This window comes from Bactrocera tryoni, unplaced genomic scaffold, assembly GCF_016617805.1.
Source record: "Bactrocera tryoni isolate S06 unplaced genomic scaffold, CSIRO_BtryS06_freeze2 scaffold_25, whole genome shotgun sequence".
Lineage (NCBI taxonomy): Eukaryota > Metazoa > Arthropoda > Insecta > Diptera > Tephritidae > Bactrocera > Bactrocera tryoni.
Window position 1 is genome coordinate 14,567,186 of NW_024395977.1, and position 12,874 is coordinate 14,580,059.

The window sequence follows — 12,874 nt, forward strand, 5'->3', positions numbered from 1 at the left end:
GCCTTTTAAAGTCAGCTTTGCTTGAGATGCGGTGATTCCTTATTTCAATTTCCAATTTGTCAAAAAATTTTATGACGTTTATATCCATATGTCCATTTTTTAACGACTCCAGCCGTAAATTTGAGATTATTGTCTTGGTAGAAATTATACAAGTCCTTAATACTAAGTTTTTCGGCCTTTTGTATAAGATTATTCTTTCAAAATATTTATATATTGATATTTGTCCATAATTCCTACGACAAAGTGTAATTTATCTCCACCAGCAGCTGAACAAGCACCCCAGATCATCACATGGCCGCTACCGTGCTTGACTGTCGGTCTCAAACATATAGTATAGCAGTCTCTTGATTGAATTTTCTCCAGACGTTCACTCTGCCATCTGATCCCAAAATATTTTATTTGTTTTCATCCGTGAATATCCGTTCTTCCATAAAGATAAATCTTTAAACGGACTCTTCGAATGGTCTTGGCATTACAATTTATTTCAAAATGTTTCTATACCATGTCAGTGAATTTTGGTACACCCAGCCGAAGATTAATCTTACATTGTATGACAATCCACCTCTCTTGAAGGTCACTGAAGAACTTTTTCGGGCTAATTTTCGGAGTATTTACCACTTGATTTTCATTTTTAAACCGGTGAATGATGTTGTACGGGCTTTTTTTTAACAATTTTGGCAATTTTTTTTTCAATAATTTAGTTTCGCAACTCAATTGTGGTATGGCGCCCCATCTTACTTAAGAGCTAAACAATTTTATTAATAGATTAGTCAAGTGTTCACATCAGCGTAAGATCGTAAATTAAAGTAAACAGACTGAAATAATAGGAGATAATGTCCTTGATTTGATTGCATTTAGAGGGGTTTTGTTACAAGTGAATCATTTTCACTGTGAACAGTGGCGGATTTGCCCTAAGGCACAGTAGGCCCGGGCCTAGGGCGGCCAGATATTAAGGGCGGCAAATCGTGCCAAAAAAATCGCTGATAACAACAAGATTAACAAGAAATAACTCAAATGCAAAGTATCTTAACCGTATGCTTATATAATCTTCCTAAATCACTATTTTTGCGTATCAAAGTATAAATAATTTCGTACATCGTACATATAAAGTATCTAGGAAGAATAAGTACTTAGGTACCTAACCTATTGTTATTACGCGCGTGTCAGTCAAGATCAAGCGGTGTGTCGCGCCGCTGTGACACTGCGCTATAAATTACTGGAAAAACATTCTGAAAAGAGTAGTTGCATGCGTAAAGGCACTTCCATCCACAATGGAAATTATTTAATATCCTTAGAGCTTATCGCCGAGTTCGATCCCTTCTTAGCTAAACACATTACATGTTATGGAAATCCAGGCTCAGGATTTACGAGTTATCTTTCTTCAACAACATGCGAAGAGTTCATTCGACTTATGGGAAACAAAGTTTTGGAAACAATTGTAATGGAAATATTAACAGCAAAATATTTTTCTCTGATCATTGACTCGACACCGGATATATCTCAGGTAGACCAGCTCACTTATGTAATCAGATATGTCCTGCCTAATGGATCACCTGTAGAACGGTTTCTCAAGTTTATTCCAAACACAGGCCACAAATCACAACAAATGACACTGTTATTTCAACTTTAATTGAATTGGGAGTTGACATTTCAAACTGCCGCAGGCAATCATATTACAACGCAGCTAACATGTTAGGCAATTATAACGGCCTGCAAGCTAAAATAAAGGAAATTTCACCCCTTGCCGACTATGTTCCCTGTTCAGCACAAAGCAGCCATGAGGCTTTTTCGTTCTTTTCTCTATTCCAAGAGTTATACAATTTATTTGCAGCGACAACTCAGCATTGGGAACTCCTTCAAACCCATTTCACCGTCCAAAGTCTATCAACGACTCGTTGGTCAGCTCGTGCAGACGCATGCAAAAGTTTACGTGAATCTTGGAATGAAATCCATAAAGCGCTAGTCACCATCGAAAATGACACACAACAGAAGAAAACCGTTATATGCGAAGCAAGAGGTATTCGTTTGAAACTGGAACGTTTTGAAACGGCCCTCATGGCTGATTTTTAGGGATGTTTACTAGATCGCATTAACGCCACAAACTGTCCTTCGTACAGGAATACGAAAAAGATTTTCGACGCAATCGAAAGCGTAAGCTGCTTCCTGGCGAGATAAATACAGGTGAAGAGATGCAACAAAAAATGGCCGTGAAAATTTTAGAATAAATACTTTTTTAGTAGTAATTGATACATTATCAGAAGAACTGAAAAGACGTCGGGATGCTTATAAATTACTCTACAATAAATTTTACTTTATTACCAACCTGACGAATCTAAACATCTCAGAAGTCGAAGATAAGGCTAAGGCATTGCAAATGATTTATTCTACTGACTTAGAAGACGATTATACAGAAGAATGTCTTCATTTTCGTTTTCACTGCAGTATAAAAAATGAGGAGCGAAAGAGTGCAGTCAGTTCGTTGAAATGGTTATGAACCGAAGGTCTTCAAACCATTTACCCAAACGTGGATATTGCTCTTCGTATGTGTGTGTGTACACCTGCCAGTAACTGTACTGGAAAAAGATCGGTTTTTTGTTTGCGAAGAGTGAAAAACTATTTACGCAAAACAATGACGGAGCAGAGGTTAAACGATCTTGCTTTGCTTAACATAGAAGCTGATTTTTTAAGCAAATTGGATTGCGAAGATTTGACTAATGGTTTTGCTGCGCTTAAGTGCTGACGAGTTTTGTAACACATTGTAAGAGTAAAACATTTATTTTATTAAAAACAAAACCTAAAACCATTTTTAAATGTTTTATTTAAATGTCCAATCATCCCTGAAATCTCGGAAAATATTATAAACTAGATTTATCCGCTAGCTTTTAGTTAAACAATTTTCTGAATCAATTAAAAGCGGGAATAAAGTAAATTCATGAATTATGTCTTTAGTCTATAATGATGGGTGCTGAGAAAGGGCGACCCATGGCCTGGGGCCTAGAGCGGCTAGGACTGCAAATCCGCCACTGACTGTGAGCCACTGTATATTCAAAGTTTATTTTGCAAATGAATGGGATATGTATGTATCTTATCGCGATGAACCTTTGAAGACGTGTAATAATAATCAGAAAATTAACTCGAATGACATTATTGACAGATAATTAGAATTTTCAGGTGCTACAGCTCTCGCATGTGTAACAGCTCTGCTCTACTACCGCTCGCAATTTTTTGCTACCGCTACGCCAGAGCAGAGTGCAGCACTTCATTTTGGCTATTGCTACAGCTACAGTTTTTTACCAAACAGAACTCCGAGCAGAGCAGAGCACATACTTTTGCATTGTTCGGCTACGGCTCCCGACAAAGTGAGAGCGGTAGCTACGGGAGTAGCGTAGCTTTTCGAACGCTAGCTGTAAGTTAAAAAATGGTCAAGCTCCAGTCCCTATTAGGTTAAATTACGTATCTCGCAAACTTTTAAAACTTTATCAACCAACCTTTCTTAGGACATATCTTACCGTACCTTTTCAGGCAATCTTAAAACTTGTGAAATATGATAATAATCACGCCCACCCCAACCATAGGTTACATGACTGGCTTGCAATATTAGTTTGCGTATAGTATCAAAAGTTTCTGGAACAACAACTAATTTTGAACTACCTTGACGAAATTGGAGTGATCTGGGATCTCGATTGCATGGACTATACCATCAATAAATACAATTAAGGGCATAAACAGAATCGGTTTAAAAATTGGACAAGGGACCTGGCTTCACCAATTTGTAGATGAAATCTAATATCAAGCTGCTGAATATGTGAATAGTGTTTATGGTCTTGATAATGATAATACTTTCTTTGGAAAATGCACGTTAAATTCCTATGCAACATTTTTTTACTTTAGCAAGCTTATCAACAAGTCAACCAGGTGGACGCCTAGTTTGATGCCGAAAGTAAGTGAAATGGGTCTCCTAATTACCCCAATATTGCAGACTTTATTATTCATAAAACTGTTAAGAAACATATTCTGCTCTTGTATTTGAGTAATGGCAAAAGCTAATGTCATCAATATAGATCATTCTTTCGTTTCTTCAAATACCCAATATATTAGATATAAACTCTTTTGTTGAGTACGTCTCATTTGAGTTTACTATAAAGGTTGGTACGCAGCTCTCAAGTAATTGCTCAAGAAAAAAAATACATTATTTCTCAAGTAATTTTGGCAGCTGGTTACGCATTGTGAATGATCTACATTAGAAGAGCAAGAGAGAATAAACAAAGAAAACAAACTTTGTGCGTCATATGTATGTGTGTATGTATGTATATGGTAACATAAATATTTTCATTGAGATTTAAGAAATGTTGTTGATGATTGGTAGGTTTTATACAACATTTCAAAATGGAATATACTTCATAATAATGATTTCAACTAATTTAGGATGAATTTGACGATTACTTCGAATTTCCTTCAAGAAACAATTGTTGATTTGATGTTTCTTCGCAAAACAAGGTTTGCCATATTCACATTTTACTGAAAAAAGTATCAAGAATTGGTACTAGATTTCTTGAGAGCTGCGTACTAGCACAAGTAAGTTTGTCGTAGGAAAGTATCTTGACCGTTTCTTAAGCGTTTTTTTATATGAAGTTTTTACGTTTCTTGAGAGCTGCGTACTAAGCTTAATAGATAAAACAAAAACAAGTAAGAAAGGGCTAAGTTCGGGTGCAACCGAATATTTCATACTGTTGCAACTTGCAAAAATGAAAGCCAGAGGATCGGAACCTAAGCAATTTTATATACTAATACATACATATATTCTATAAAACTCATACACTGACCAGCAAATTCAACATTGTTAGAAACAAAATCATTACGTGTAGTATATGGGTAGTATCGACTCGATTTTGTCTATTAGCTGTTACGATGCCACGCACTAAAATAAATGCTCCCTGGGTTTCATTAAGGTACCTTACATACAATCAACAATTATAAGGAGCAGAGTCAGCCGGTTGTCCAAAAATCCTGATAATAGTTATATGGGAGCTGGGTCACGTTTTCGCTTAATTGTATCTATTTTGGGCACAAATTTAAACTATTATGAGTAAAGCATTTTCAGGAATTTTCATTGAAATAACTCAAATATTGGCCGCAATATACTTCATAAGGTAACCTGGAAGTTCAATCATCTTTATATTAGGTGTATGGGGGCTCAGGGATGTGTTCACTCGACTCAACTCATTTTAAATACATAGCAGCAAAGCAAAGGGCTCTGCCTGAATTTCACTTGTATACCTCCTCACACACTGACCGATATTTTCTGTCAAAAGCCAACTATAAATCTTGGGGTCTACATATTCGGTATAGGGGATCGACAAGGGCCACGCTCACATTTTCAAAATTTTTTTCCCACAAGTACCCCTGGCTACTTTTTATCTTAATTTAGTGCGTAGTTATGGCACTTTATAGGTTTTCGGTTAATGTCGATTTGTGGGCGTGGCACTGGTCCGATTACGCCCTTGTACAAAGAAACCTGCATACCAAGTTTCATCAAGATATCTCAATTTCTACTCAAGTTACAGCTTGCACGGACGGACGGACGGACAGACAGTCAACCGGATTTCAACTTTTCTCGTCACCCTGATCATTTATAAATGTATATATAACCCTATGTCCATATCGATTAGTTTTAGGTGATACGTACAACCGTTAGGTGAACAAAACTAAAATACTTTGTAGCTACTGGTTGCAAGAGTATAAAAACAGCTGATAGAATAGCAGGCAAAAATAGCACACTAAACATACAAGGTGAAGTCCAAAGTAAACAGGACTTTTTGAATCTAGCGCCCCCTGGTGGCGCCATCTGTATGCCGACTGTTGCGGTATCCTTATCGATTGTCCTGTGAGATTTTCATGACATTTCATTGATTGGAAGTGAAGTTATTGCGTGTTAAGTGTCAGTATGTTTGTGTTATCGGTGCGAAAATGAGCTTCGAACAACGAGCCAACATTAAATTTTGTTTTAAAATTGGTAAAACTTTTACCGAAACGTTTCAATTGATGAAAAAAGTTTATGGCAATGATTGCGTATCCCGTAGCAGAGTGCACGAATGGTTTCAACGTTTTCAAAGTGGTTGTGAGGATATACATATATGACGATCAACATGTGGGCCAATAAAAATCCATGATCACCGGAAACCGTATCGAAACTGTGCGAGAATTCATCAAATTCATGGAAATGGAACTGAACATCTCCAAAACATCGATTTATCGCATTTTCACCGAACATTTGGGCTTACGAAAGGTGTGTGTATGGTTTGTTCTGCACAAATTGACTAACGACCAAAATTGCTCAGAATCCAACATTCGAAGGACGATTATTTGACCAAAAATCACATTTTACTCATTAAGCACTCCCCGTGTTCACCTGATATGGCACCGTGCGACTTCTTCCTTTTCGTAAAAATGCATTTGTCCATGAAAGGAAAGCGTTATGCAGACGTAGAGGCCATTCAAAAGGCTTGCACCGGCATACTGGCGGAACACAGCTTGTATTTCATCGAGTTGTATTCTTCTTCTTCTTAATTGGCGTAGACACCGCTTACGCGATTATAGTCGATTTAACAACAGCGCGCCAGTCGTTTCTTCTTTTCGCCTTGTGGCGCCAGTTGGATATTCCAAGCGAAGTCAGGTCCTTCTCCACTTGGTCCTTCCAACGGAGTGGAGGTCTTCCTCTTCCTCTGCCTCCCCCGGCGGGTACTGCGTCGAATACTTTCAGAGCTGGAGTGTTTTCATCCATTCGGACAACATGACCTAGCCAGCGTAGCCGCTGCCTTTTAATTCGCTGAACTATGTCAATGTCGTCGTATATCTCGTACAGCTCATCGTTCCATCGAATGCGATATTCGCCGTGGCCAATGCGCAAAGGACCATAAATCTTTCGCAGAATTTTTCTCTCGAAAACTCGTGACATCGAGTTGTATTGGCTTATTCAAATTTTACTTCCAAAACAATAACATTATCTATTATGTTAAAATCACCTACAGTTTTTTGCTATAAGGATTTTTGTGTAAAAAATGGCGATGTGTATATTATTGTTATATTACTTTATTAACCAAAGAGTACCTTACCTTAACATGGTACTATCAATGTTTTTCTGCGTTATTTTGTTTTCGGAGTATTCCTTAACAATGTTCTGCAGTAATCGGCAAGCAAACTGGCATTCCACTTGCCTTGGTACCGTTTTTCCTTAGCAGAAATGTCTTGGTGGAACCCTTCCCCATGTTTGTCACTTACGGCCCCAAAATTTGCGGGAAAAAATCCAGATGGAAGTCCAGAAAGTCAATTTTAAAGGACAAGTTGCAGCCCATTTTTTTATCGTCAGTAAGTAGTTCAGTTACAAGATCTTTTTATCTGTCAGCTTTCACATTTCCACGAAAAATTTTAGCAAAGTTTTAAATGCACTCCAGGCTCGTATTTTAGTTTCATTGAGCATTTCCTCAATCGTTTTATCTTTCATTAGTTCTTTTAATCTCGGACCCACAAGTGTGCGCTTCTTAATTTTTGCTTCACTGACTCATGGAAAATTTTGTTTCAGATACAAGAGCCCTCTTCCATTTCTGTCCATTGCCTTAACAAAATTCTTCATTAACCCCAATTTAATATGGAAAGGTAGTAGTAATACCTTTTTGGGATCAACTAGAGCTTCACTGATAACGTTGTTTGGTCCCGGATTGAGTGCCTGACGCACTGGCCACTGCTTCTTTACATAATGACAGTCTCTCGCACGGCTGTTCCATTCGCAAAAGAAGCAACAATATTTCGTATGTCTTTGTTACAAGGTTTAAGGTCTTCACATATTGTTTATTATATACATCAACCTGCTAAAAGTTTGAACTGCGATTTTGAAAGGTTTAGATCTCGAACTAAGACATTAAGTTCACCCTGTGAAATTAGATGCGGCACTGTTGAACATCTTGCTAAATCAAATAAAGGATCGTTTGTCATTTCCTTTGCGGTTTCTGTAACATCACTTGAACAACTAGTCGACTCTAGTTCTTCATCGAGACTCCAAGATTCTGATGCTTTTGGAATAGTCTTAACAATATGTTAAGACTTCGACCCAACACCTTTAATATTCGTGAGGCAAAAATAGCAGTCTGTAACATGGCCTTTAGGTTCTCTCTAAACTATTGGCCCTGCAAAGAGTATTTTACAATTTGAACTTTTTAATCAAGCTGTTAACAATGTTCTAACAGATATGAGAGGCCCATGCTTTGTCTTGATCCCCAACTTTAACAACAAAGTACAGTTCGTAAGCTTTTAGCACAAGCGGAGTAAAATTACGTTTTTGCGAATTAAAAGTTAGTTCTCGCACACAAAAACTGTTAACGCAGTAATTTCAAAAACGTAAAAGAATGTGGACTCAAAAACGTTTTGCTATCCAAACATAGAACACGTAATCGATTCGGACACCGTTAGTCTACTGATAAATTTTGTAAAATAAAATGATCGTAAAATACGCTGTTTACTTCTCACAAGCAGGCAGAACCGGTCTAAACCGGATAAATCCCTGATCGTATGAAAATATGAGATGGTGTAATATAATGAATTTTATGTATTGTAAAATCTGAAGCCGCAGGTTATAGAATATCTATGGGTGATGGAAAAATTCTGTTTTCAGATTTGACTTCAGGGAATCAAACTGCATTAGAAACACTTTAGAATTTTCAAGTCACAAATTATGTGTCTACCAGTGTAATCAATAAGGCAAAAATTTTCAAATAACACGACTTGTGAACCAAGTTTTTAGTAAAGGTGTGGTTAATAAACAAAACTCTCGATTCTGGGGCGAAAAAATCCACAAATTATTATTCCATAATTGTTAGATTTTGAGAGTGTGGTGTGGTTTTTGGGCTGGTGGAATCATCGGTCCGTACTTCTTTCGAAGCTGGTGACACCTTTAATGCCAGTGAAGAACAATATGGATCAATGATAACAAACTTTTTATGGCCGTAATTGGGAGAAGTTGATCTTTGCAACATCTGCTTCCAATAAGGCAGGGCTGTGTTCACACAGGACATGCAACAACCGAATTATTGCGAAAAACGTTTGGAGGTTCGATTATTTTAAGAAATTGTGACGTTGGATGACCTGGAAAGAGTTGTGGTTTAACACTATTAGACTATTTCTTGTGGAGTTATTTGAAGTCTTTCGTCTTTAACGATAACCAGACTCTCTTTAAGCTTTAGAAGTTAATAATGGAACATACTATTTATAACATACGACTTGATTTAGAGGGAAAAGTACTCGAAAATTGGGTTCATCGAACTGATTTCTGCAAAAGAAGTCTTGGAGGCCATTTGAATGATGTTATATCAGAACTTAATTGCATCGATTGTTCTTCATATTAAAAATAGAACACTAGAATTTCCTTAACAATTGGTGTGTTTTTTTTAGAAAACATTCTACATTTCAAAACCCTGTACATATGCAAAAGGTCCAGACTTTAGTCGACCTCTCATACCGTTTTATAACAATTTTGCATCTGATTGAGTTTTCCCTTTTGGATTCAATATATTGAATTTTTTTATGGCTTTGCCTACATTACGTCTTCCGGCTATAGAAAATTGTGATATTGTAGTAACAAAGCTAAGTGAACTCATAATCACCCAATCGCTATATAAAAATTATATTTCTCTGAGCCCATTTGCTTAAGATAAAGTTGTACCCACACCTCAAAATATGTTACCACTTTCATACTCTCCAGTTACAAGAGGAGAAATTGTATGGCTGCGCCCGATATTAGTTTCTCGTATTTCTAATTATTTTAGTGACACCTTTTATTAAGAGGTTTCATAGATATCTAGAATTCACATAATAAAAATTTCATTGTCTTATTAAATCCCACAAAAACTCTAGAATATTGTTATAATGCTCAAGCTAATCCGAATAAAACTTTAAATTCTTCTCTAAACTTAATTTTAAAAATTGGTTTTCAAGACTTCTCTTTTTTTCTTACTCAATCAATCTTAATTAAATTTTGAACTAAGGATTTCTTGTTAAATTATAACTTTTACTGCTTTTTCCTGTTACCTACATAGTTTATAGTATTAATTAAACATCTATATGCACTTATATTGTATATAATGGGCAGAATAAGAGATAAATTGATGATGTTCATAAAATATTTGTTTTCAGTTTTGATCATATGGTTTTTTTCATATATGTAGTTCATTTCATTCCAGTAACTTATTTATTTTTTTTTTACAAATGATAAACATTAATTCCAAACAATTTGTTTTTTACATATACACATGTTTTAAATTTTTAGGCAAACCTTTCCGATCCTGATCCTACGTCTTTGGAACTTTACAATGTTTTATTAGAAGAACTAAGGCACGAAGAAAAAGTCAGGAAGCAATTTGATAAACTTATTGAAGAAATCAATGGAATATTTGATATTCGTAAACAAGAAATAAAACATCCCATTCTGAAATTCAGTATATTTGATCCTTTGCGTAACGCAGCGGCCAAAGAATTACGGATACGAGAGGTTGGTATTTTTGCAGAATCAACAACATATATTTAAATTTTTATCACGTAAATTTATCGAAGTAGATATGAGGTTACAACGAATGATTGAAGAATAGATACTTTTTTCAATAACCTTTTTTGACAGATCTTGCGTGAGTCGTGTCAAACTGTCTTCCTATTTTTGTTCAGTATTGTTTGACATTTCTTTGAACTTACGGTCAACATAATAAGGCTACTGAACACAATACCATCACCCGTCTTGAGAGCCAGCACTCATTATTAGATATAATTTGTCCGAATAGATCACTTCCATTACGCAGTGAAGCAAATATTGCAGCTGTAGCTGAGAGTGTACACGAAAACTGCGGATGCGGAAGGGTTGAGATGTTCACAAGAAAGGCGGTGTGAGCCTGGGCGTTGTCGTGGTGCTACTTCCAATCGGCTGCGATTGACCCTTCGTTTGAGTCTCTTGAGGACGTCCACGTAAAACTTGGCGCTCTTGGTAGAAGATGCCTTTGATGTCAGAAAAGACAATAAGCATCGTTTTCACTTTGGATTTGCTCATTCAGCAGCGACCTCTTCCCGGACCTCCAAAAAAGTCTGGTGCCACCGAAACACATCACTTCCTGCTAAAACAACATCTGGGTAAGTCTGCTTGTTCATATCAAACGTCTCTGTCGCAGATTTACCGAGTTTCACACAGAATTTAATTGTGTACCTCTGCTCTAACGAACGCAGAATTTTCGGCTTGCACCACTCACAGAAACACGTCGTGCGAAAATATTTGTCCTAACTCTCCCGGTGCTCGGAGACGACTGACTATTGATGCCTAAAATTCTATGGATTTATTGAGGGAACACTTCGGTGAACAGAAATTTAAACTCAACGAATGGACCGTCTGAGACCGCGGCCAACACTTGAAAGAGATAATCTTCAAAAACTAAATGCAAAATAATGTTCTTTCGGTTGATAATAAACCAGCTGTGGACCAAAACTTGTGACAAACTAAGCGTGGTATCTCTAATAAGTTTAATGTACATATCTTCTAAGCTACTAAGGCTATAACAACCATGTTTACTCATCGAAAATATTGTAAGAAGTCCTATCAAAAATGGATGAAGTCGGAAGATAACTCCTCTCCGCTTAATCAACAGTAACATTAAATTTTACCTACGAAATGGTATGGGAGGGCTTTATGAGAGCCGGTATTCAGATTGAACGATGAGCGTGGCACCGCCTATTTTTTGGTGAAATCACAAATCTCGGGAGCCGACAGTCCGATTTCGAATATGCTTAGTAGGTGGTATTATTCTTATATTCCTTTGTGAAAATGGGCGAAATCCGACTACAACCACGCCTACTTTCCATATAACATATTTGTTCCATTTGTTTCCTTCAGTTTGCAGTACACAAATCAAGAAGTAATTAATATAACGGTATAGAATTTTGCATTATAAAGGTGAACAATTTGAAAACGTTATTCAGGCGTAAGTCGTTCCATGATGCAACACCAAACAATACTGAACAAAAGCAACATGAGAGTTTGACACGACTCACGCGTGATCTATCAAAAAGAGGCTATCGAAAAAGCACTTCTATTTGAATTACCCGTTATATGAATATATAGAAAAACTATCTTCACAAAATTTGGCATGCATTATGGTTGTCACTTTAAACCACTTCGAAAAAATTGTTTGGAGCGAAACACTAAAACCTATTACTGACCCATCAAAATCAAGATAAAGAGCTGCACAAAAGGTCGTTTTTACTTTCTTGCAACATGTATAATATTTTTGTTCACCTAACGGTTGTTTGTGTCACCTGCAGCTAATTAAGAAAAATATAAAGTTATAAATATAAACCATAAATTATCAGTTGACTTTTTACCGCGAAATCGGTAAACGTGGGAGATACATTATTTAAATTCAGGGATAAACTTTACTGACAATGGTTTGTCTGTGTGTTAAAAATGGGTTGAATCATGTCAATATCCCTTCCAACCATGAGCGGGTAAAAAACCAGTGAAACAGTAAGTAGTAAAGTGGGTAAAAATGTGAGTAGATTGCGATAGGCCGCGTGTAGATTCTACTCACTTTTCCCCTCACACGTACGTGACACATGTGATCATACATCTCTGTTGCCCTTATGCAGCAGTGTCATACAAAAAGGATGTCTGTCCTGCTCTAATATCCCCAATGGACGGCTGATGCAAGGTTGCATTTTAAACAGCTGATGCAGTGTTGCATTTTTTGATTCCTACTTTAAAAATTTCTTAAAATTTCAAACAAAACTTTTTAATTCTTAAAATTTTTATCTAATTTTTTACTTATTTACATAAAATTTATTATAATTTATA

At 36.5% G+C, this 12,874-nt stretch overlaps 1 protein-coding gene across 1 annotated transcript in view; it reads left to right on the forward strand.

The window, feature by feature from the left end:
- Positions 1-12,874, forward strand: part of LOC120780756 (coiled-coil domain-containing protein lobo) — a 62,773-nt gene that overhangs the window by 18,793 nt on the left and 31,106 nt on the right. The window contains exon 6 of the mRNA XM_040113011.1: positions 10,316-10,537. Coding sequence (XP_039968945.1) covers positions 10,316-10,537 — 222 coding nt within the window. The remainder of the gene's footprint in view (positions 1-10,315; positions 10,538-12,874) is intronic.